This window comes from Zeus faber, assembly GCF_960531495.2.
Source record: "Zeus faber genome assembly, chromosome: 11".
Classification (NCBI taxonomy): domain Eukaryota; kingdom Metazoa; phylum Chordata; class Actinopteri; order Zeiformes; family Zeidae; genus Zeus; species Zeus faber.
In genome coordinates, this window is record NC_137205.1 from 32,824,980 (window position 1) to 32,851,917 (window position 26,938).

The 26,938-nt window shown below is 44.9% G+C and overlaps 1 protein-coding gene across 1 annotated transcript; it reads right to left on the reverse strand.

Moving 5' to 3' along the window:
• Positions 1-228: 228 nt before the first annotated feature.
• cntnap1 (contactin associated protein 1) lies at positions 229-20,654 on the reverse strand (the record flags this gene model as incomplete). The annotated part of the gene is made up of 26 exons (XM_080010154.1): positions 229-428; positions 2,060-2,104; positions 3,528-3,758; positions 3,941-4,034; positions 4,127-4,254; positions 4,841-5,080; positions 5,196-5,435; positions 5,958-6,176; positions 6,946-7,119; positions 7,209-7,336; positions 7,480-7,636; positions 7,992-8,195; positions 11,107-11,229; positions 11,318-11,424; positions 11,690-11,864; positions 11,951-12,100; positions 12,941-13,202; positions 13,301-13,450; positions 17,615-17,799; positions 17,992-18,195; positions 18,400-18,553; positions 18,786-18,979; positions 19,375-19,507; positions 20,201-20,216; positions 20,394-20,548; positions 20,646-20,654. The coding sequence occupies 26 exons, from the start codon at positions 20,652-20,654 to the stop codon at positions 229-231; spliced, it is 4,077 nt and encodes a 1,358-aa protein (XP_079866280.1).
• Positions 20,655-26,938: the final 6,284 nt, after the last annotated feature.

Below are 26,938 nucleotides of genomic sequence, written 5' to 3' on the forward strand. Positions count from 1 at the left end.
GGGAGACTACGTTTGGGGTCAAAAGATACAGAGTTTTCCTTTAACAAAGAAATGAAAACATATGGAATTACAGGAATTAACAAAACATGAAAAAAGGTATTTGTGGTTGTGGTAAGTGCCCTCCCACCCCCTCCACCCTCCCAGTTTGAACCCCGCCCACTCCCAGCTCAAGCCCCGCCCCTTCTCAACCCCAACCCAACCCCCCCCCCCCCAATAGTTCCTGCGTGACTAGTCGATCCTGAACTCCTCCTGGATCTCGGGGAGGTTCTTCTTCTCCTTGCGCAGCGTCTCGGTGAGCGGCCGCGAGCTGCCGGGCGACTCCAGGTGCTTGGGCTCGTTGGTGTGGTAGCTGCCCTTCTGCTGGTACACGTAGATGTAGAAGCTGTAGAGACCCCCGAACAGCAGCAACACCGCCAGCACCAAGAGCACTGCAACACAGACACAACGTCCAGCAGGGATGACAACACGTCACCACTCAAAGCTCCGTGAAGAGCTTCCTGCCAACATCTCTGAAGCTGTTCAAGAAAGTTTTTGTGATTCTGTTGAAGCTATAGATAATATGGCAACATTACCTCACTCTTTTTATTGGTCATTCTTTCTTTATAGATCACGATATTCTTTTCAATCGACTCTCCAGCAGGGCTCTCTGACTGCTATTTAAAAAGCAGGCTCCAGTCAGGTGGTTTCTAACGTGAGGGCGTGCCCCAGGGCTCTGTGCTCGGCCCCCTCCTGTTCACCATCCAAGCTGCCTTGTCTGGATGTTCCCTTGATGCTGATTATTTACTGTTGTGATTCGTCTTGAATTAAGCTTTTGATGAACTTCAACTGTTCCTTTTGCTGAGAAAACCAAACTTATAGTAGAATGGTAAAAACTATAACTTTCACAATAGGCGAGGTATCTACAGGTCTGAACCTTTAGATACTGAGGCTCCTCTTGTGATGGAGTGTAAAACTCAAATTCAAGCGAGATTTTTAGACACAAGAAATCCAGCACTGCATGTTATGTTCTGTTTCAGCAACAACAACAGCCTGCTTGTACAGTACATGCTGGAACAGAGTCGTTTCAGAGGTGGTCGTTTCAAATCCACCTTCATCCAGTTCTGACGCTGGAAAAGTGCAGAACTACAGCAAACCAACACCAACTGTTGCTGTGATCGTATTTTAACAACCGGCAAACTCAGAACTTTCACTCCCTCCGGTGAACCTGGCGCTTCCCATCCAGGGTCCAAATTAAATCTTAAATAGAAAAGTATTAGAAGGGTTTTTTACTTCTGGGAGAGAAGAGAACACAAGGAACTCAATCCAAACCATCACATCAGCTCATGGTTTGATCCCATCTAACGTCCAGATTTAACATGAAACCTTCTCATCTGAACCAGCTATTCATCCAGAGCACCAGACCAGGAACATGGAGGACCAACAGTGCACCAGACCAGGAACATGGAGGACCAACAGTGCACCAGACCAGGAACATGGAGGACCAACAGTGCACCAGACCAGGAACATGGAGGACCAACAGAACATCAGACCAGGAACATGGAGGACCAACAGAGCAGGTCTGGGACGGGACGGAACCCAGAACCCGCCGTCCAGAACCAGTCTGTCCCGGAAATAACTTAACTCAACGAGGCTTCACCTCTGATCTGAGTTGAACGGTTCTGTTCAAAGGACGAACTGAGACAAATACCAGTGAGAAGTACTTATTGGGGTCAGGAGTAGAAAGAGAGGGAGGGAGCGAGGATTTATAGTGAATTGTGACTGTGGAGAAACAGGGCAGTACTACGTACATTAGTATAAGTATAATTGTACTATGTACATTAGTATACGTATAAGAGTACTATGTACGTTTGTATAAGTAAAATAGTACCAGGTACATTATTATAAGTGTAATAGTACCAGTACATTAGTATAAGTATAATAGTACGAGTACAGTAGTATAAGTATAATAGTAGCAGGTACATTAGTATAAGTATAATAGTACTAGGTACATAAGTATAAGTATAATAGTACCAGTACATTAGTACAAGTATAATAGTATAATATCAGCGTATGAACATACCTGTGATCCAAAACAAGCCCAGGTCATCATGGATGTAGAAATATTCTGGAACAGTGAAGAGGAACATACATCAGTGAACACACTCCAACTCTCTCTCTTTACTTTGTTCCACCACCACCACCCAAAGGTTCTATGGGCGCAGATGTGGAGGAGGTGGTGGAGAAGATTCTATGGACTGAGATGTGGAGGAGGTGGAGGAGACACTGGAACCAGTGTCCTGTTGGTGGAAGCAGTTGGAGATGATGTGGCTTTGGAAGTAGCATTAGAAGAAGGATGGAGGAGGGATGGATGGAGGGATGGATGGGTGTATGGATGGATGGATGGAGGAGGGATGGGTGGGTGGATGGATGGATGGGTGGATGGAGGAATGGGTGGAGGGATGGATGGATGGGTGGATGGATGGATGGATGGATGATGGATGGGTGGATGGGTGGGTGGATGGATGAATGGGTGGATGGATGGATGGATGGATGGGTGGAAGGATGGGTGGATGGATGGATGGGTGGATGGATGGATGGATGGATGGATGGATGGATGGGTGGATGATGGATGGATGGGTGGAGTGCAGGGGTCCAGCAGCAGGACAGATGATGAGGGAGCAGGAAATGGAGCTTTGAGTGAAAAGGAAGAAGTAGCAGATAGGGAGTTCTATGGAAGGCTCAGAGGAGAGGTGGTGTTCAGCACCATCTACATTTCCTACAGCATCACATCGTCTTCACATCATGAACGACTTATTTCTGTAACTTTGCTGCTGAGTGACGTCCCTGTTGGCATTGGTTGACTGTTATATACAAATCTTTGCTTGGGCTGGTTCCTCCTGATCTGTGTCCAAACCTCAATCAAATGTCCTGAATATGTTTTCTCCGGATGTTGGGGCCCAGAGTTAGAACAGAATTAGGCAAAATGGCTTTTCAATTTGCTGCCCCTTCTTCTTGGAGTCAATTTTGAAGGATTGTGAAAATAGTATTCTTGCTCAATGTGATTGCTGCTAAATTTTCACTGAAATCACTTCAAAATTTTTCCTATTTTTGCATCATGACTGGATTCTTGTCCTTGTCTTCCATATGAACTGGATGTTGTGTTCACTTGTTCGGAGTGTGTGACAGTCGTATTTGTCTGTTTGTATTATCAGTGTTTATTGTTGTAACAATGTTTATTCTGCTCCTGTGGCCAGGTCACTATTAAACAGAGATTTTAATCTCAATGAGACCAGGTTAAGTAAAGGTTCTACTGCACATAGAGTTACGGTGCGTGTGCATGAAACACATACAGTATGTCTCACTGTCTGGGACTAAATACTGGACTCCAAGTGAGCTGCAAGCCTACAAAGGTAGACTTTTTTAAAGCTTTGAATGGGTTGATTTGCTTCTGGAGAGGTGTGGTTACAGCTGGTGCAGAGCTGGGGAGGTGGGGCCCAATGTGATATCTTTTCACGGGGCCCACAATCTCTGGTGGCGCGCCTGCTCACCGATGCCGGTGAACCAGGGGTCGGCCTCCCAGGGCACGTAGCCCAGGACGGGGGTGAAGGCCCCGCAGACGGACTCGGATACGTAGCCCTGCGTGGTGACGGGGGGGTCGGTCTCGTTGGGCCGGAACAGCGCCTTCAGGGGGGCGTGCACGTTGTAGCGGACCCCCGAGATGCAGCCGATAAAGCCGGGCGCGTTGTTCCGCAGGATCTCGTAGTCGATGTCTCCGACCTCTGAGGAGGAACAAGAAGAAACCACAAACAGTGAGATCAGGAAATGACTAGAGCGAGAGAATATGATTAGTTGACTAAAACACGACTAAAGTTACGACTTTTACAGTCACCCTTTTCTTCCTGAAAGGATTTAGTTCGATACTGTCCCTACTCCACCAAAAACAAAGCTGTTGCCATCGTACCCATCACTCGGCCCATGAACATGGACTTTGGGGAATCAAAGCGTGCGTCCTCCACCAGGGTGATCTTCTCCACGATGGGCTCCATGTAGTCAACCTGCAGGAGAAGGGATAAAAAACAGAAATGGAGGAGATGGAGATGGAGATGGAGGTGGACAGAGCGTTTCCATGGCAACGTGTGGGCTGTACCTGCGTCTTGATGGTGCGGTTGTGTCTGGTGATGTTGACGTAGTGCGGGAAGCCGTCCGCCAGGTTCCGGTGGGTCAGCTGGTACTTGTGGGTGATCAGACCCAGCTTGTACCTCAGGTCCAGACTTCCTGACAGGGAGAGACAAAGTCCTGGTCAGGAGGGGGGATGTTCCTGCTCTAGGACCAGGATTCTTCCAGGAGTGCTAATAAAGGAACTTTAATGTTAAAAGATGTGACAACAAAGTCTCCCCCTTCCTTCTAAATCAGTATTATTTCACAACAAACGTCCTGTCAGAACTACTCAGCAAATTTGAGGCTGCGTTCTTTGGAAATAAAACCCAACGTACAGTAACGATATATTGAAAGTGAAAACCCAGATGGTTCCCTGGAAACACAGGGGAGGACTTTACTTTTTCGACCTGGACGCCTGTGTCGCTCTGGCCCACCAAGCTAACCCAAACCCTGAAACCCGGTCCTAACTTGTAAGAGTCTAACCACAGCGTTGAATCCCAAACCAGTTGTTCTGGTTGTGGAGAAGGATGTTTTCTTTAAATGTTGCTGTTTCTCTTTTGTTTTCAACAATTGCTTGTTGGCTCTAGCTTTTGCTGATGACACACCTTTCTTAGTGTAAATCCCTAAACACACTGCTGTTCTAGACACTCTATAAACCAGCCGCTTTCCAGGCATTATTGTATTGGTCGTGGCGTTCCTGTACCGTCGGCCTTGAGGATGACGGCCATGTAGTCCTGCACGAAGGAGCTGATGTAGAGCAGCACAGCGGGCGTGTGCAGTGTGCTGAAGCTGAACTCGATGTCGTCCGCCGTGTCGTTGTAGCCCAGGCTGAAGTTGTCGTAGTGCGGGTCGATCCAGTTGGCCCACGCCGCCTCGTCCGAGATCGGCTTCTTCCGGATGTTGTAGCGAAGCCACGACCCGATCTCAAAGTAGGCACCGATGTCTGAGCGGGAAGAGGAGAAGTTCACCGTGACATGTTAGAAAATAAATGACAAACAGACAAGCAAACAACGTCTTTCAGTTTCATCCCCGTGTCTCCGAAACGTCCCAAAACGAACCCTTGTGGCAGTAGAAGCCATCGAAGGCGGTGTTGTTGCAGTCGCAGGTGTAGGAGGCGTAGCCCTCGATGCACTGGCCGTCGTTGCGGCAGGGGATGGAGGCGTTGAGGCACTGGCCGGTGCAGTTCCTGCGAATTCCCTTCTCCTCGTCCACCTCCCCCTCCAGGTCCAGGGGGACGCCGTTCATACGCAGCCCACGAAGGCAGCCCAGGAACGGCCGCAGGGTCCGGTTCGCCGCACCTGGAGGCACGGAGGTGTTATCTTACCCTGTCTTATGGATTTATTCATCTGTCTATGGGAAAAGGTGAACGGGATGCATTCATATAGTTCCTTTCTAGTCCATGGCAGCCTCTGCAAGAAATTGCAATACTAATTGGTAAAAACGAATGCAAATTCAACCAAACTTTTGGATTTTTTAATATTGAATGTATTTAATATTCGAGTATTTACTCAGGTATAAGGAATGTTTCCCGAAACACAACTTGAGCAAGAGTAAGAAACCTTTGAGTCAAGTTCTCTAGTTCCTTGAAGACACATCGGTTAAATCGTCTCCAACCAGAGGTGGAAAATCCGGGTTCTGAAGGTAAAGTCAACCATGTGCTGAGTGGCATCAACCCAGAGGTCACCATGGAAACAGGGCTGGAATGTTCCACCTTCGTCTCCATCATCTACTCAGGGAAGTACATTTCCTCCACTTGAGTACCTGGAACGAGTCAGCACCACCACTGTTATCACGTGACTGAGATGCTTTGAGGAACCCACCCACGAGGAGGGGATGTGTGAACTTCATGGTGACGAAGGTCTGTCCGGGGAAGCGCCTGAGGGCCCAGGGCTGGTAGTCCACTTTGATCCGAGCCAGTTTGACGTTGATCTCGGCCTGAACAAAGTGCCACTCATTGTCGTTGAGCGGGACGGGCGAGCGCAGCGTGGCGTTCAGGATCCCGTCGCCCACCATGAAGAGCAGGACCAGCTCCTGGGTGCCTGGATGCCACGGGGGGAAAAACATGGTATTAGATAGAAAGATAGATTCTCATTGGTTCCCGGAGCAGGAGGGTAGCGGTTTTAGAAATCTCGATTTATGGCTTTCTCTGTGGGGAGGGGGGTGGGGTACCACCATGATGACATTCCATAATACCTTCCTATCATTAGCATTCATTTACTCATATTAAGATAAGACTAAATAAGATTATCCTTTATGGATATTGCAATATGGATATATTATACTGCATATGATCATTGTCACTGAATCATAAAATGGTTAAAATTCTGCAACCATTTTGTATGTCTTGGCAACCAACAGCTGATGCGCGGTTGGCAACTTGGCAAATTGGTAACCACTTCTAGAAGTCAGTGTCGGGCTCTGCTTGTATTTACACCGTCTGGGGAGGCGGGAACTGTTATTTTGAAGGTGAATGAGAACAACCTTGATTGGTGACCTTGCATCAATTCCATATTCCATTTGTGTATAAACAGCATAATACATGTGGAGATTTTGTTAAATATTTGTTAAATATGTGTTAAAAGAATCAACCAACCAAAGCTTATACGACTTGATACCATCTCTGCCCTGGCCATGTTTGGTTTTTGTGTATTTATTTATTCTTTTATTTCTTTTATATATATATATTATATATTATATTTCTTTATCTTCTTTCTTTTATATCTACATCTCCATCTCCACCAGGAAGCTGATGACCCACGACACAGAGACTGGAGCGGAACCAAAACCACCGTAAAGTCTCCTTCTCACTGTTGAGCTCGATGCGTATGAAGTTCCTCAGGTGTTCGTCCGAGTTCTCCAGGAAGACGCAGTTCCCTCGGTACGTCTTGAAGTGGAAGGAGATGTCGGCGCTGGAGCCGGGTTTGAAGGTGGGGAAGGCGATGTAGGTGGGCTTCACGAAGGACACGGTGTTCCAGATGCTTCCTGTGAAGACACCACAGCGTCACCAGGAAGTCACCTCAGAGCACCAACAGCGCTCTGTCCAGATGTCCAGGCTGTTAGTTTGGACTCACTGTCTCCGTGGCAACGCAGGGGCCCCACGGTGAAGTGGGCCTCGGATCCTGTCCGGTTGGTGTCCCCCACCACCACCCTCCTCACCGGGAGGTGGTCCCTGAAGTCCAAGAAGCCTTTGTCCGAGTACCTGCAACGTCCAGCGCGTTTACAGTTTGATCCCATCGCTTCATCAATATGCTGAAGAAAGGTAAGACTGAGTGTTTCAGTAGAAGACGGCTCTGCTCTCCGACGTCCCTGAGGACTCAACAGGAAGGAGCCGCGTCCCCTCACCACTGCCTGTAGTCAGCATCGCAGTTGCACTGGAACTTGGGGTCGCTGCACGTCTGGTTGATGCTGCAGCCGCATTTCTGCGTCTCCCTGAAGGCGCCACCCCAGTAGTAGTGACTCTCGTTGTTACGACCGATCCAGAAGCCAAAGGGGCGGCCGTCTAAAAATGTTTATATACATTATATGGAGGGATGTCAACTATTACTGTAGTAAATAGCAATCGTCATCACAATAGTAATAATACAAATATTAAGGAACAGTGATTAAAAAATTAATAAATATATACTGTATATAGATATATATTATTAGAGAAAATAAAAAATCAAATAATAATCATAATAATAATAATAATAAAAATAATAATACATCATTTAGAATTATTGAAATAATATTTTTCAAAACATAAGTAACAAAGTGCTAAATAAATGTCACAAATGAAGAACCTCATTGTTTTTAAAAAGAACACAAAGCTAATTCAATACAAAGTGAATACGTGTGGAGCCAGTCAGACTTACTGGGCGTGTTGAGGAGGCGGGACTTGTAGCAGGAGTAGTCGATCCACTGCTCGCAGTACATGGAGGTGTTGGCGAGCGCCGTCACCTCGTCCCAGGACGCGTTCCAGTAGCTGACGTCGCCCACGTAGGGGCGCTCCAGGCTGCTGCCCGACACCTTGGTGCCATCCACACGGTCGTGCATGATGACCGTCCACGCCTTGTACGCTACGGAAAGATAACCAGGACACAGGCACCCCATCGGCTCTTGGTACTCCACGGTACGCAGTACCTACTTAATACTTAAGGTAGTATCAACTGCACGTGGCGATGCCCGAAAACTTTGGCAAAAACGTTTTGTTGTGCAAACCCAGATCTTAACTTGACCATCTCTGACCTTGAAGCTTAACTAACAGTGACCAGATCTGTACTTCCTGATGAGGTGTTTACCAGATCTGTACTTCATGATGAGGTGTTTACCAGATCTGTACTTCCTGATGAGGTGTTTACCAGATCTGTACTTCCTGATGAGGTGTTTACCAGATCTGTACTTCCTGATGAGGTGTTTACCAGATCTGTACTTCATGATGAGGTGTTTACCAGATCTGTACTTCATGATGAGGTGTTTACCAGATCTGTACTTCCTGATGAGGTGTTTACCAGATCTGTACTTCCTGATGAGGTGTTTACCAGATCTGTACTTCATGATGAGGTGTTTACCAGATCTGTACTTCCTGATGAGGTGTTTACCAGATCTGTACTTCATGATGAGGTGTTTACCAGATCTGTACTTCATGATGAGGTGTTTACCAGATCTGTACTTCCTGATGAGGTGTTTACCAGATCTGTACTTCCTGATGAGGTGTTTACCAGATCTGTACTTCATGATGAGGTGTTTACCAGATCTGTACTTCCTGATGAGGTGTTTACCAGATCTGTACTTCATGATGAGGTGTTTACCAGATCTGTACTTCATGATGAGGTGTTTACCAGATCTGTACTTCCTGATGAGGTGTTTACCAGATCTGTACTTCCTGATGAGGTGTTTACCAGATCTGTACTTCATGATGAGGTGTTTACCAGATCTGTACTTCCTGCCTCAGCTATTCACATGAACATGAGATGACCCAGAGACGCAGTTCAAGGGCGGCTCCGCCTTTTCAACAGCATTTGAAATCTTACATGTTGTGAGGGAATGGCCCTGACTGTAGTACTATGTAGTAATGTAGTATTGTAGTAATCTAGTAATGTAGTACTGTAGTAATGTAGTACTGTAGTAATCTAGTAATGTAGTACTGTAGTACTGTAGGACTGTGGTACTGTAGTACTGTAGTTATGTAGTACTGTAGTACTGTAGTAATAGAGTACTGTATTAATGTAGTACTGTAGCACTGTAGTAATGTAGTACTATAGTAATGTAGTACTGTAGTAATGTAGTACGATAGTACTGTAGTAATATAGTACTGTAGTAATGTAGTACTGTAGCACTGTAGTAATGTAGAACTATAGTACTGTAGTAATGTAGTACTGTAGTACTGTAGTAATGTAGTACTATAGTACTGTCATACTGGAGTAATGTAGTACTATATTAGTACTATAGTACTGTTGTAATGTAGTACTGTAGTAATGTAGTACTATAATACTGTAGTAAGGTAGTACTGTAGTAATGTAGTACTGCAGTACTGTAGTAATGTAGTACTGGAGTAATGTAGTACTGTAGTAATGTACTACTACATCACTACAGCTCTGTAGTACTGTAGTAATGTAGTACTACAGTACTGTGGTAATGTGGCACTGTAGTAATGTAGTACTAATGTACTGTAATAATGTTGTACTGTAGTAATGTAGTACTGCAGTACTCTTGTGATGCAGTACTACATTACTACAGCACTGTTGTAATGTAGTGCTGTAGTACTGTAGTAATGTAGTACTACATTAGTAATGTAGTGCTGTAGTACTGTGGTAATGTAGTACTACGGTACTGTAGTAATGTGGTACTAAAGTAATGTAGTACTGCAGTAATGTCATCCTGCAGTACTGTAGTAATGTAGCACTGTACTAATGTAGTACTATAGAACTGTAGTAATGTACTACTGTAATAATGTAGTACTGTAGTAATGTAGTACTGTACGACTGTAATAATTTAGTACTGGAGTAATGTAGTACTGTAGTACTGTAGTAATGTAGTATTGTAGTATTGTAGTAATGTAGTACTGCAGTACTCTAGTAATGTAGTACTACATTAATACAGCACTGTAGTAATGTAGTGCTATAGTACTGTAGTAATGTAGTACTACAGTAATGTAGTAATGTATTACTGTAGTAATGTAGTACTTCAGTACTCTCGTGGTGTATTACTATATTACTACAGCACTGTTGTAATGTAGTGCTGTAGTACTGTAGTAATGTAGTACTACATTACTATAGTATTACTATAGTAATGTAGTGCTGTAGTGCTGTAGTACTGTAATAATGTAGTAATGTAGTACTTCAGTACTCTTGTGGTGTATTACTGCATTACTGCAGCACTGTCGTAATGTAGTGCTGTAGTACTGTAGTAATGTAGTAATGTAGTGCTGTAGTACTGTAATAATGTAGTACTACAGTTCTGTAGTAATGTGGTACTGCAGTAATTTAGTACTACAGTACTCTAGTAATGCAGTACTTCATTACTACAGCACTGTAGTAATGTAGTGCTGTAGTACTGAAGAAATTGAGTACTACATTACTGTAGTAATGTAGTGCTGTAGTACTGTAGTAATGTAGTACTGCAGTACTCTAGTAATGTAGTGCTGTAGTTGTGCAGTAATGTAGTACTGTAGTAGTAATGTAGTACTGCAGTACTGTAGTAATGTAGTACTACATTACTACAGTACCGTAGTAATGCAGTGCTGTAGTGCTGTAGTAATGTAGTACTGCAGTACTGTAGTAATGAAATACTGCAGTACTGTAGCACTGTAGTACTGTAGTAATGTAGTATGTAGTAATGCAGTACTACATTACTACAGTACTATCGTAATGTAGTGCTGTAGTACTCTCTTAATGTAGTACTGTAGTAATCTAGTACTGTAGTAGTGTAGTACTGTAGTACTGCATCACAGCACTACAGTACTACAGTACTGAGTTTACTGAGTCTTACATTTCATCTTGCAGTACACCTCGAAGGGTTTGAGCGGTCCACTGAGGTCCGGGTCGATGGTGTAGTTCCCTGACCAGTACTTCCCGTGCAGTCTGTAGGCCTCGCACGACTCCTTGTACACGGCTGATTGACAGAGCAGTACATCCATGGTTACTATGGAAACCGGTGCGTGACAACCTGATGGAAACGACTGGAAAGTCAGGAAACGTACACATGTGACACACTTCCCCCTTGTAGCCCGTGTTCTCACACAGGCAGATGAAGTCGTCCCACGACTGGATGCACCTGCCTTCGTGCTCACAGGGGTTCGGCGTGCACCTGAAAACAAGAGGGAGGACGAGGGTGAGGAGGCACGACGCATCAGCCCTGAAAGGACAGTGTTTGTGGCTAATTGGGGAACAGGGAAATATACTAAAAGGCTGAAATGACAAAACTGAGACGAAACAGTTAAATCTCACTTTATCCAAACCTGGGAGTAACGCTCGGTCAGGACCGATAAACGATCCTTGGATAATGTGTCTTACCGTTTACATAATCCATCCTGATCTACTCTTTCCAGGGATTTCCATAATCTGCGCTGTACCTGTCGGTGATGCCGCACGTGCCCAGCAGCAGCTCGGCATAGCGCCCCCACTGGCGCTGCAGGATAATGTCGATGTCCAGCTGCTCGTTGTCGATGTAAATCTGCTGCATGCAGCCGTGGAAGTGGTTCAGCTTGGTCTCACACTTCCTCACCGTGTTGTTGGTCTTTGGACATCCTGAAATAAAGTAAAATAATATGCAGGATTTGAAAATGTAAAACCGAGAGCAGCACGTTGTTCTAGAGCAAGGTTCTTGAACTGACCCCCGAAGAAGTAGCGGTCCCCGGTGCGGATGGTGAAGGGGTTGGTGATCTTCAGCGGAGAACCTTCCTCCTCGTCGATGGTGAGCGTGAGCAGGTTGTCCCTGGCCGCCAGGTCCACGGTGTGCCAGTAGCCATCGTTCAGTCTGTAGCCTGGAGAGGTCAAGTTGGGGTAAGATGGGATCAACTCATTAACCCCCAGAGGGCAATTCAGACAGTGCAGTGGAGAAAGATACAAATGAGATAAGAAATAATAACACACATGTACACATCTATCTACACAAGTTAACGTGTATGTGGTGTGGGGATGGTGTGGTTTGAGCAGCCACACCTGTCCTGGGTCAAGGTAATTAGGACCCAGGATCAGTGTGGCTGTTGCTCACCTGTTGCTCGTTGCTTGGTCTAACGAGCAACAGGTAAAACCGCCATCCCCACCCACACACTCAGCAGAGGAGCCCTGTCATGACACGTGTCCATCTGCTCCGAGTTTGTTCCTTCTAGTCCACACTCCCCAATAAACCTTTGTTTTCTACCCCGTTGTCTGTCTCGGTGTCGGAGGGCCCCGAAAATGCCACTTTGGTGGCGCGTGGCGGGAGAAACTGCCACAATGGAGTAGCACTAGTGACTTGTGAGCCCAATATGGGGGCTGGCGCTCCACAGTAAGTACAAGTCACAGTATTGCAGCATTACTAATACAAGTGGATCACAGTAAACGAGCTCCACTGAGTCACATGATGGCAGTGAGGAACAGTAATAGCAGTAAAAATATATATGATATTGTATATTTTGTTGCATATTGACATGTTTTGTATATATATGGGTTTAGCAGCATTTTTTTATATTGGAGTGGTGAGTTTAAATCCTCCTTTGGAAAAGGAGGTAGAACCTGCAGGCGGATGCAGGAGCAGCAGCGACTGAATAGGTAAGTCTGACATCTTCTGACATCTTGAACTGTGAATTAAGCAAATTGAACAAGGATGGCTTTGCTCTGACCTGCAGCGAACTGCAGCTTCTTCTTCCCCGGTTGGAATATGGTGACGTTGACTTGTCCCTCGCTGAGGCCGAGCTCCAGCGCTCCCAGGTCGTCGGCGAAGCGCGTGAACATCAGCAGCCCGGTGTAGTCCCACGAGCGGAACTTAAACTTGACGAACATACGAGGCTTCCGGAAGAACCCTGGAACCTGGAGGTAGTTGTTTGGCCCTGCGAAGGTCATGGGCTTCAGCAGAATGTCCCGACAGGCGTAATGCATCTTTTTCTAAGTAAGAAAGAGAGAACACACAAAGTTGAATTCCAAAAGCTGCTGTCGTGCCGAACCGATGGTTGAGATGATCCAATGGTGTAACCGGCGGAGACCTTGCGTGGGATGCGAATCTCGGGTTCTTCTCTCTGGGCCATGTTGATGATGTTGACCCCGTTGATGAAGACATTCTCCAGGCAGCCACGGAAGTTGGGTGTGGAGGGAAGGTGCGGCAGGTTGCTTTCTATCACGCCACCTACATACAACTGAGACACACAGATTCAGCTGGAGGGGAAAGTTCATCCAGACCTTATGCAGGACCCAATAGCTTTGTTGATTATCAAAGCGGGTGTTGGCAGAATACTGATTGGTTGGAATGACCAGTGTCTATTGCTCCTTCACTGGACACATCACATGTTCGAGTTGAAGGAGTTCAAAGTCATTCATTGGCCGAAATACTGTGTTGGTTAGTTCTCTTCAAAACTAAAATCTTTAGGCCTCGGTCACACCAACAACAGGAATTTCATTTGGTTTAAGTATCGGTATACTTAAACCAAATTAAATTCCTTCAAATGACATTTTCACCATCAGTGGTTTTGCTTCTGGGAGGGAAGTGCTGTCATTTCGAGGAGAGTTCATGCTTGGTGATCTTTGATTTGGACCAATAGCAACACAGCGTTGGCTGTGCGGACCTCTGAAGGGGCGGTCCATTGGAGGAATGAAAACAGAGCAATCTTACATATTAGTGGTGTTAAATCATCCTATTTTAAGTCATGCTATGTAGTATGTAACTAATCGTACACTGAATTACAGCGTGGTTTGAGACGTGAGTCTTACTGACTGTAGGTGGACCTCGACAATGACACCTACTTCCGGTGCGCTGCACGGCTGCGAACCACGTCCTGGCTTTGAGGCCGTCAAAGTTTTTAACTTTGTGTGTAATATGTGTTAATCGGGTCCGAGTCTACCGTGTCCGTCTAATTATGTCGATCGTCGTTTGTGGATGGGTGTGAATGGGAAATGAGCCACCTGTGAATTATACTGTCTCTGTGGCTTGTTGCCACGGCCAAGGAGGGCATTGTACAACACGGCCGAATCATGGACATGAAGGAACGAATAGTAACTGGGATCGTACCTCGACACAGCTTGCACTACAGTCGGGATGTTCTGGTTGCCTTGCGCCATAAACCATCGCCTCTACTCCCGAAGATCTTGGATTTTATTACCCCGGAGCTACGAAGGCCTACGAGGCGGAAACGAGGAAGGAGAGGTGGAGTTCGTAACAGGCTGCGGCGTAGATCTACTAGACCGCCGTTACCCTCCATCATTCTCTCCAATCTTCGCTCCTTGAACAATAGGATTGATGAAGTCCGAACCTACACAAGGTACTGTGCCGAATTCCGTGAAGCATCGATTCCATGTTTTACCGAGAGTTGGCTTCAATCCAACATGCCAGACTCTCTGTTCGAGATAAACGGGTTCAACCTGACCCGGCTGGACAGAGATGAGAACTCGGGGAAATGTAAGGGCCGGGGAATCTGTATTTATATCAACGACCTCTGGTCGTCAGTTCACCGTTAAAGAGACTGTCTGCGATTCCAACGTTGAGCTGCTCTGTCTGACTTTAAGACCTTTCTATCTTCCGCGAGAATTCGGATCAGTACTGTTGTGCGGTGTATGTGCCACCGAGTGGCAAGGCTGCGCTTGCTGCCGCCACCATCGCGGACTCTGTCCACAAAATGCAACAGAAACATCCAGACGCTCCTGCAATTGTGCTGGGGGACCTCAATCACTGCAGTCTGGACAGTGTACTGCCTGGCTTTTGCCAAGTAGTCAAAAATGGGACAAGAAAAAATAAAATACTCCATAAATGCTTTGTGAATGTTAACAATGCTTTTGCATCTAGAATTAGACCACCTATCGCCAACTCTGACCACAATGTGGTGTATGTAATGCCAACATATAAATCAAAATTTAAAAGCAGTAAACCGGTGGTGAGGGAAATAAGGGACTGGTCCTTTGAAGCCAAAGAGAAGCTTAAAGCTTGCTTTGATTTGACCGACTGGTCTCTGTTCCACAACCCATGCTCCAGAGATGAAAACTGCCATGGTTACTAATGACTACATTAATTTCTGTATTCAATGTGTCATCCCCTCTAAGAGAATTAAGATTTATCCAAACAATAAAAAGTTTGTGTCCAAAGACATCAAGAATATAATAATTTCAAAGAAAAGGGCGTTTAAAAACAAGGATGCTTTAAATTGCAAACAGTTGGAGAGGGAGTTGAAAAACAAGCTTAGAGAAGCCAAGGTAGCACATAGACACAAATTGGAGGAGACTTTCAGAGAGAAAAACCCTAAAAGACTCTGGGATAACATGAAAAAGATGACAGGTTTGTCCTCGTCCAACAAAACTATCTTGTCAGGTAATGAATTTATTGCTAATGACTTAAATTCTTTCTTTTTCCGTTTTGAATCTAATGGTCACTTTGAGAGATGCACTGATTTGGTTAGGCCTTTCATACCATCTGACGCTGAACTGGTCACCGTACCAGTGGAAGAAGTCAGGAGCACATTCCTTCGCAACAACCCCAGGAAAGCCCTTGGACCTGACCACAGAAGCGCCCTTATTTTAAAATAGTTTGCATCAGAATTAGACCCTGTGTGGCAACCAATTTTTCAGCTGTCAGTTAACACACACTACATCCCTCAAGCTTCGAAAACTTCACACATTAAGCCCCTCCCTAAAAAACAATGCCCGAAGGAACACAACGATTATAGACCAATAGCCCTCACATCGGTCATTATGAAATCTCTGGAAAAAATCTTGGTCCAGCGTCTCAACAGAGCCCTACTGAATCACCAAGATCCCTTTCAATTTGCATATAAGCAAGGGCGCACCACAGAAGATGCAGTGGCTACACTAGTGCATCTAGTCTCCAAACATCTGGACTCCCCCAAAACATATGTTAGGGCTCTCTTTTTTGATTTTTCAGCGGCGTTCTCTACAATTCAGCCAGACATACTGATAGAAAAAATGATTCAGCTTCAGATCAACCCCCATCTTATACTTTGGTACTTCTCCTTTCTTACAAATAGGATCCAGCTGGTCAAGGTAAACAATACACTGTCATCTCCCAGGATAACAAACGTAGGGGTGCCTCAGGGGTGCCTCAGGTGTTCATTAGCTCACCTGTGTTGTTCACATTCTACAGGTCAGACTGCACCTCTTCGGTAGCAAACCAGTCTCTGTTAAAATACTCAGATGACTCTACCTTATTGACTATGTTGAAAAGTACTGATGATCCCACTCTGTATCAGAGAAATGTTGATTAGTTTGTGGAATGGTCTGATAAGAACGCCCTTATTATTAACTCAGTAAGGACAGAGGAAATCATTTTTGGTAAGCCCCCAACCTGCCCACCCCCCAAAGTGATGATCCACAATGTTGAAATTAATCAAGTCTCTGCATATAAATACTTAGGTGTCATGATAGATGAGAACCTCTCATGGACCCCTCACATGGATTTTCTTGGTAAAAGGATACAGCAGCGCATTTATTTTCTCCTGAGATTAAAATCGTTTGGGGCCAGCAGCCAAATTATGTATTTATTTTTTACTTCTGTAATTCGGAGCATCATGCTCAACTGTAGTACTGCCTGGTGGAGCAACCTCACAGTGAAAAATAAAAGTAAACTTCAAAATCAGTTAAAACTTTGCTCCAAAATCAATGGACTCCCTGTAGCTCAAGCCTTTCAAGAGGCCCATAGCAACAGCTTGGTTGGGCTGGCCATATAGATTTCTTCTGACTCCACATGTTTTGCACAATGAACATCAGCCCCTGCCTTCAAATAGGCGCTTCAGAGTCCACTCCTTCAATCGAAATAGGCTTAAAAACTCCTTTGTACATCAGTCCATTCTACTACTAAACAAACAAAAATGATTCCAGAGCCTTTTATGATTTCATGGGTATTCGTCTTCTTATGTCTTTGTAAATTGTCTTACCTGTCATTTGTGCTGTTTTTTTGTGTATCTGTGGGCTGTGCCATGTCATGTGTCTGTACTTGTGTTTATCCTGTCAACACCTGTGCTTGTCTAATCGGTCATCTGTGTTGCTTGTGTATCGTTGTGCTGTCATGCCAGGAGCCATTTGTACTTGTGTCCCTTCCTGTCACTCCAGTGATTGTTTACCTGTACATCCTAAATGTTTTTAGGGGCCTTTCACAGGGACGCAAAATTAATTTCAGTGCCCTACTGACCAATATAGTTGTATCGTATCGTGAGGCAGTGTGAAGGCCTCCGGATCAAAACATTATTTCACTTGAACATTGTTCCTCCTGAGCCTAATCTGATAAAAAAAAAAGGCTTATTCAAGCATATTTAAAACTTCCAAGATGTCCAAGGCTCATGGCATCTTTATGTTTGACATACCTGCGTGTCCAGGTCCAGGTGGGTGAATTCTCCGTTGCAGATGGCTGACACAGTCTGACTGTCCACCGTGAAGTTCACCTGGCGGCCGTGGCGCCTGACGGTGACGTAGTGCCAGTGCTGGTCGTCCAGGATGTTCCCAGCGGTCAGCGTGGTCCTTCCATTCATCTTGTGGACGGTGCTGCTTCCTAAAAGTTCAGACTCGGGTAAATGGAAAGAACTGAAACTATTTCCAGGGCATCGAGAAATGGGTTTTGGAGGCTAAACTGTTCCCATGACTGCTGCTGGAGGCGGTGCTGCAGCCATCGATCTCATCACCTGCTCTGTCTGGTTTTCTGCCCAAAACGGACCCCGTCACTGTACCCGGTCCTCCCCCTTACCCAGGCTGATGTGGAGGTAGAGACGACCTCTCTTCAGCTCCAGCGTGAACAGGTCGCCCTGGACTCCCTCACTGTGCAGCAGCAGACCATCCTGCTCCAGGGTCTTGAAGTTGATGGCGAAGTGGTCCTGCAGGGTTCGAGACCTCTTCTCTGGGAACATGTAGACCACCGTGTCGTCACCGTTGTACTGCAGAACGTAGGAGTCTGAAAGGAGCAGAGGGATTCCAGTTGTTTAGTGTATTCAGAAGTTCCACTTCCAAATAGAGATTTGGGGAATGGTTTTCTGTGTCCTATGAGTAACTTGTTTTTTCGGATGGATTTTCAGATGGTAAATAAAATGACATGAATCCGTCTTCATCTGGATCCAGACTTGTTTCTCCACTATTCCCGTCCTGCTCTTCTTCTTACCATAGGAGCAGCCAAACAGCTCGAGTCGGACTCCGATCTTTCCTCCGTTCTCCGTGTTCCAGGCCAGCGGCAGCAACCGGATGTGTTTGGCTGTGAAGGCGTAGTGGAAGACGTTCCTCTTCACCTGGAAGTAGTTCCAGTTCCCAGGCAGAGTCTGGACAGAGGGAGGGACGGAGGGAGAGTCAGTGAGATAAAGCAGAGTGACTGAGCCTCTACGTCTTATGAAGTGACCAGCGATGAGCCACGTCAGCTAGAAGATAATGAGCTTCTCCATCTCCATCTCCATGGCGACGCCTGTCGTTGGACAATAACTGTGATGGCAAAACATAACAAACATAATGATCTGTAAAGGATCACATGCGAATGCCTCCACCCGCTCCACCCACCGAGTTTCCCCCCTTCATGACGTAGGGCGTCCACGAGTCGGGCCGGTCCCCGTATAGCAGGCTGTACTTGGACACCCAGTCGTAGGAGTTGAAGGTCCCCTGGGTGGCGATGGCCACCAGCCGGTACTTCCTGCCCAGGTCCACCTGGAGCCAGGGCTGACGGTCCCGGGGGGACGGGGACCAGCCGCTGCTTCCTGGAGGAGAAAGAGAGGGGGAGAATATATAACTCATATATAACGATGCTCTCGTTTTCTCGGGACATTTCAGAGGAGCTAGGCTAGCTGATCCCTTTTACAGCCATGCATTGAGCTAACACAGTTAGCATGCAGTTCCCCCCTACCTCAGTTCCAGACACAGGGATAAAAGTGGCATTAACCTTCTGGAAAAGACTTAAAAGTGGAGCATCCCTTTAAACTTGAAGCTCAGCAGAACATCCATCCATCACTGGACAGACAGGAACGGATCTACCGTGTAATATAACTATAATAACTTTTGATATGGAGAGATATTTTGAACTGGGAGATGGGCCGTTTCTCGAAGGCACAAAATGGTTTTGATGGATCTGAAGGTTCCCCAGTTGATAACTCACCATATAGTTTGGCGAAGTTTGCAGAGTAAAGGAAGTTGTATCTGGAGGAGGCGAGGAAGGAGGAGGCGTAGAGTCCGGACACCAGCGGGTCAACACATTCACCTGAAGAACAACACACAGCACCTTTATCTGACTGCTCAGAGAATCATTTATACTTTGCTCAAATGAACCATAACTACACATTATTTTCGATGATGACGCAGGATTATGTTTGAAAATGGAATGATCCTCATATCTTCATATCATGTCTTCATATCTTTTACCTATGAAAACATATTATTGCACAATATACCAATTATTCATACATTGTAAAAAGGAGTAAGCCTATATTTTCCAAAATTAGATTTACATCAAAAATATAAAAGTATATTCAAAGCGATCTCAGGTCATTTTAATTTAAGAAAAATAATATACTTTGATTCCAAAATATAGTCTTAAATATGGAAGTATTTATACTATAGTATTCAAATATATATATATATTAAATACAATTATTCTATATATAATATATGCTTTTTAATATACATTTGAAATATATTTAAATAATATGATAAAAATAGGTGACATATTTCAGAATATATTCTTGAAGAAACAACAAAATATATATAGAAATATGTTTCATCAATATATGTGGACTTCGATATATTCCGATATTTTTTTATATATTATGTCATATTTTTTCCTAACTGCTGAGTTCCATTAAGTTCAGTTAAATTCATTTTATTAAATTTATTTTATTCATTCATGATGATGTTACGTCTCTCCGTGGCTCAGACAGCTGTCCCTGTAAAAGATCTGCAGGACGAATCGTAAATCCAGATCTTACTGAACCTGTGTTCCACCTGGTGGGATGGCATTATGGGATATCATAACTGAACACAGTTCATTACTAAGATGGGCTGATGGTTTGAAACAATCAATCAAACTCACGCATCAGAGACGCTTGTTGCATCAGCGTCAGTTGAACCAAACCCCAGACAGGGAGGGCCAGCCACCGAGCCGCAGAACAAAAAGCTGACGCTGCAGCTTCACACTCCGAGGGGACGAGGAGGAAGTCACCACACCTCAGCACCGACCGTCTGCTGCGGCCGCTACAACCCACTTTGATTCTAACTCTCATCTCGTCTTTGTCACTGCAGCTGCAGCCGCACCTTGGGCTGTGAGAGGTCCAGGCCTGGTTTGAAAAGACGTAATCTGCTGTTTGACACAAGAGACTAACCATCCTGACCATAACCACGTGACCATAACCACGTGACCATAACCATCCTTACCGTAACCATCCCGACCAGGGGGGGGAGGGGGGTTCTGTCATTAAACCAAACCTACACCACCAATGACGTGCAAATACATCGTCCCACCTGGACGGAGGCGGAAGACAGGAAGGAAGACCATCTCATGGCTGGTTCCCTCCCAAGTTCCCCCCAGGATAACTGCCGTTCCACACTCACAGTTATATAGTAAATCTCTACCTCAAGCTTTTAATGTGAACATTTTGGTGGGGTTGGTGTTGGGTTTGAAAATAGGTCGTCTCAAATGTCACGCCCGTTTTTTGATGACCGGAATGCTCCATCACTGGACACACGAGAGGAACTCAAGCCCATAAACTGCCTCCTTGAATAACCCATCTGCCCGCCGGGAAGACTGTCATCCCGCATGCAAGGACACGGCCACGCCTCCCTGCGCGCTCTGCTGACAGAAACATGCTGAGCCAGGGAAATGCAACCTTGACTTCCTGTCCCGGTCTGATGATGTTGTTCACCATCACAAGGTCGTTCTCAATCAGTGAGAGAACAGCGTCACTGCAACGTGCGCACGGCTTCTGTTTTTAAATCAACGCAGAATTTCCAAAGGAGTGAGATGGAACCGGCTCGTCTTGGTTTGTTACCCAAGCTTCTTCCACGGCGCCCTGGAATACTCCATTCTGATTGGTCCGTAGCGACAATCGTGGATCAGTTATTTCTGAATGGTGACCGCCGGTCTGTAAAAAATGGCCGAAGCCGCGGGAAGCAGTTCTCCTGGTTTCACCTCCTTCATATCACTCCGCCTACGTGCTAATGCTAACGCTGGCTAGTGGCGCTGCATAGAAACTACAATGAAAGACGAGAGGAGATGGATGTAGATATGAAAACACAAGATCCCGTCAGCGTCGCACAACAACATGAACGTCAGAGCTCTTAAACTAACCATTATTATACCATTATTACCAGTTATGAAACTAGTCATACTAGTTATGAAACTAACCATACTAGTAATGAGACTAGTCATACTAGTTATGAAACTTGTCATACTAGTTATGGAAGTAGTCATACTAGTTATGAAACTAGTCATACTAGTTACGGAAGTAGTCATACTAGTTATGAAACTAGTCATACTAGTTACGGAAGTAGCCATACTAGTTATGGAAATAGTCATACTAGTTATGAAGCTTGTCACACTCGTTATGGAAGTAGTCATACTAGTTATGAAACGAATCATACTAGTTATGAAACTGGTCATACTAGTTATGAAACTTGCCATACTAGTTATGGAAGTAGTCATACTAGTTATGAAACTAACCATACTAGTTATGAAATGAATCATACTAGTTATGAAACTAGTCGTACTAGTTATGAAACTAGTCGTACTAGTTATGAAACTAACCATACTAGTTATGAAACTAGTCATACTAGTTATGAAACTAACCATACTAGTTATGAAACTACTCATACTACTTGTGAAACTAACCATACTAGTTATGAAACTAACCATACTAGTTGTGAAACTAGTCATACTAGTTATGGAAGTAGCCATACTAGTTATGAGACGGGACATACTAGTTCTGGAAGTAGCCATACTAGTTATGAAACTAGTCATACTAGTTATGAAACTAACCATACTAGTTATGAAGCTAACCATACTAGTTATGAAACGAATCATACTAGTTATTAAACTAGTCATACTAATTATGGAAGTAGCCATACTAGTTATGGAACTAGTCATACTAGTTATGAAACTAACCATACTAGTTATGAAACAAATCATACTAGTTATGAAAAAAGTCATACTAGTTATGAAACTAACCATACTAGTTATGAAACTAGTCATACTGGTTATGAAACTAACCATACTAGTTATGAAACTACTCATACTACTTATGAAATTAACCATACTAGTTATGAAACTAACCATACTAGTTATGAAACTAGTCATACTAGTTATGGAAGTAGCCATACTAGTTATGAAACTAGTCATACTAGTTATGAAACTTGTCGTACTAGTTATGGAAGTAGTCATACTAGTTATGAAACTAGTCATACTAGTTATGAAACTAACCATACTAGTTATGAAACTAACCATACTAGTTATGAAACGAATCATACTAGTTAGGAAACTAACCCTACTAGTTATGAAACTAGTCATACTAGTTATGAAACTAACCATACTAGTTATGAAACTACTCATACTAGTTATGAAACTACTCATACTACTTATGAAACTAACCATACTAGTTATGAGATTAGTCATACTAGTTATGAAACTTGTCATACTAGTTATGGAAGTAGTCATACTAGTTATGAAACTAGTCATACTAGTTATGGAAGTAGCCATACTAGTTATGAAACTAGTCATACTAGTTATGAAACTCGTCACACTAGTTATGGAAATAGTCATACTAGTTATGAAACTAGTCATACTAGTTATGAAACTTGTCGTACTAGTTATGAAACTAGTCGTACTAGTTATGGAAGTAGCCATACTAGTTATGAAACTAGTCATACTAGTTATGGAAGTAGTCATACTAGTCATGAAACTGAACATATTAGTAATGGAAGTAACCATACTAGTTATGAAACTAGTCACACTAGTTACGCAACGTGTCATACTAGTTATGGAAGTAGTCATACTCGTTATGAAACTGAAAATATTAGTAATGGAAGAAGCCATACTAGTTATGAAACAAGACCTACTAGGTATGAAACTATTCATACCAGCTTTGGGAATGGTCATACTAGTTATGGAAGTAGTCAAAGTCATTATGGAAGTAGTCATACTAGTTATGGGAATGGTCATACTAGTTATGGAAGTAGTCATTCTAGTTATGGGAATGGTCATACTAGTTATGGAAGTAGTCATACTAGTTATGGAAATGGTCATACTAGTTATGGAAGTAGTCATACTAGTTATGGGAATGGTCGTACTAGTTATGGAAGTAGTCATACTAGTTATGGAAATGGTCATACTAGTTATGGAAGTAGTCATACTAGTTATGGAAATGGTCATACTAGTTATGGAAGTAGTCATACTAGTTATGGAAATTGTCATACTAGTTATGGAAGTAGTCATACTAGTTACAGATACTAAACTTGTCAGAGACTGCATCTTTTCACAGGAATATTCCATCTCAGTGTATTTAAAAGTATAGTATAGTAGTATAGGAGTATAGTAGTATAGTAGAATAGTAGTATAGGAGTATAGTAGTATAGTAGAATAGTAGTATAGGAGTATAGTAGTATAGGAGTATAGGAGTATAGTAGTATAGGAGTATAGTAGTATAGTAGTATAGTCTAGTTCATTAATGTGTAATAAGCAGGATGATGCGCAACCTGTCAGTGACCGTCTGGCTGCACCTTGTCCCTCAGTGGAAAGGTGGATGGAGATGAAGAACCTCCATCAGGTCGGGTCCGGCTCCCAGTGTACTGCTTCACCTCCTGGCAACACCGTCACTCCTCCCCCTCCACCTCCCACTGGGCATCCTACTCTCCCTCTCTCTCTCTCTCCCTCTCTGTTGTTCTTCTCTTCCTGACTCTGTTCAAATCAACTCTTTTGGTTCCTCCGCCCTCCATCGTTCAACCCCAACCTAACCCGCCCAACAGGCCTCTATATTCACCTCCACTACTCTCTCACTGGTTCTCTCCAACTCCCTCCCTCCCTCCTGTACTGGGTGTGGTCATGTTGCAGCACAGGCCACGAGTCGTGTGTGAAATGACATTCCTTATCCCTGTCTGTCTGTCTGTCTGTCTGTCTGTCTGCCCCCCCCTTTCTCTCTCTCTCTCTCTCTCTCTCTCTCTAGCATCCATGAAAGGGCTGCTGTGATTGGCCGGGCTGTGGTTCTGCTGAATCATCAGTCTGTGCTGTGCAGGCTCCGTCACAAGCCCCGCCCCGTTTCCTCCACCAGGTGCAGATCAGAGGGTGGAGGGGTGCGGTCTGTGCGGGTGGAGGGGTAAACTTGAATTATTCATGTTGAAGCAGAACTCACAGCGGGAGCGTCTGGACCACATCCAACTGAAAGGACTGATGGGAGGACGGAGCCAGCATCTTTCACAGAACACCACCCACACATCCACCCCTCCATCCATCCAATCATCCAACCATCCTTTCACACATCTGAACATCCACACATCCAACCATCCACCCCTCCATCCAACCATCCATCCACCCATCCTACCATCCATCCAGCAACCAAGCAACCATCCACACATCCAACCATCAATCCAATCATCCACCCCTGCACCCCAGCATCATCTTCCACACAACACCATCCATATATTGAACTTGAACCATCCACCCCTCCATCAGACCATCCACCCCTTCATCCAACCATCCATCCACATATCCAACCATCCATCCAACCATCCAACTGACCAATCAGCCAACCATACATCCACACACACAACCAGCCATCCAACCATCCACACATCCCTCCATCCAATCATCCATCAAAACAGCCAACCATCCATACATCCAACCATCCGTACATCCAACATCCATCAATCCAACCACCCATCCATACATCCAACCATCCGTACAGCCATCCAACCATTCATGCATCCTACCATACACCCAACATCCTTCCATCCGACCAACCCTCCTCCCAGAGCAGAGAAAGGCAGACCCAGCACCATCTTCCACAGAACACCATCAATTCATCCAACCACCCATCCCTCCATCCAACGATCCAACCAACCAACCATCCAATTATCCAACCAACCATCCAACTAGGAGGGTGGAGAAACACAGACCCAGCGCCATCTTCCACAGAACACCATCCACACATCCAACAATACTTCCAACTATCCACCCCTCCAACCACCCATCCATCAACCATCCATCTATCCCTCCAACCATCTATCCAACCACCCAACCAAGAGGGTGGAGCACCTCCACACGATGCCTCTAATCCAGTCGCCATTTTGATCTGAAGCGCTCCCCTGTGCAGGAGCCTGCCCCGAGGATTTAACCACTGGACCGAGACCACTTCATCCCTTCATCCCTTCATCCCTTCATCCCTGCATCCCTTCATCACGTCATCCCTTCATCACTGCATCCCTTCATCCCTGCATCCCTTCATCCCTGCATCCCTTCATCACGTCATCCCTTCATCACTGCATCCCTTCATCCCTGCATCCCTTCATCACTGCATCCCTTCATCACGTCATCCCTTCATCACTGCATCCCTTCATCACGTCATCCCTTCATCACTGCATCCCTTCATCATGTCATCCCTTCATCACAGCATCCCTTCATCACGTCATCCCTTCATCACTGCATCCCTTCATCACTGCATCCCTTCATCACTGCATCCCTTCATCACGTCATCCCTTCATCCCTGCATCCCTTCATCACTGCATCCCTTCATCACGTCATCCCTTCATCACTGCATCCCTTCATCACGTCATCCCTTCATCACTGCATCCCTTCATCATGTCATCCCTTCATCCCTTATCACTTAATTCCTTCATCCCTTCATCTCTTCATCACTTCATCCCTATCACTTAATTCCTTCATCCCTTCATCACTTCATCCCTCCATCACTTAATTCCTTCATCCCTTCATCTCTTCATCCCTTCATCCCTTCATCACGTCATCCCTTCATCCCTTCATCACGTCATCCCTTCATCACTTAATCCCTTCATCTCTTCATCACTTCATCCCTTCATCCCTGCATCACTCCATCCCTTCATCCCTGCATCACTTCATCGCTGCTTCACTTCATCACTTCATCACATCATCCCTTCATCCCTGTATCCCTTCATCCCTTCATCACTTCATCACTTCATCGCTGCTTCACTTCATCCCTTTATCCCTTCATCCCTGTGTCTCTTCACCCATTCACCCCTTCACCCCTTCATCCCTCCATCCCTTCATCCCTTCATCACTACCGTCTCTGTTCTGCAACAACAGGCATCATCTTGACTCCATCATCATAATCATATTTCCCTCGTGCATTAGGAAGCAGAGCCACAGTTTGCATCTGAGACGTCCCAGTCCCTTTTCCCAGCATGCACCTTGTCCGAGAGGGGCTGGGTGTAGCAAGGAGCAGCAAGGTGACGGAGCTCCTTCTCAGACCTTCCTGTGTATAAATACACCTGATTACGCATTATGTAAGAATGTGTTCCCCTTTCACCTTGAACTGATGTCACAGAGCAGCAGCAGTTTCATCTGAACCTTCTCTGTGATGATGTCATCACCACTTCACGTCCCTCATCCCAAAGTGAGTGATGTCACAATTCCCTGAAAACCACTGAGTCACACATGACACCGGCATGCAAATGAAGAAGAGGAGGAGGAGGAGAGGAGGAGAGGA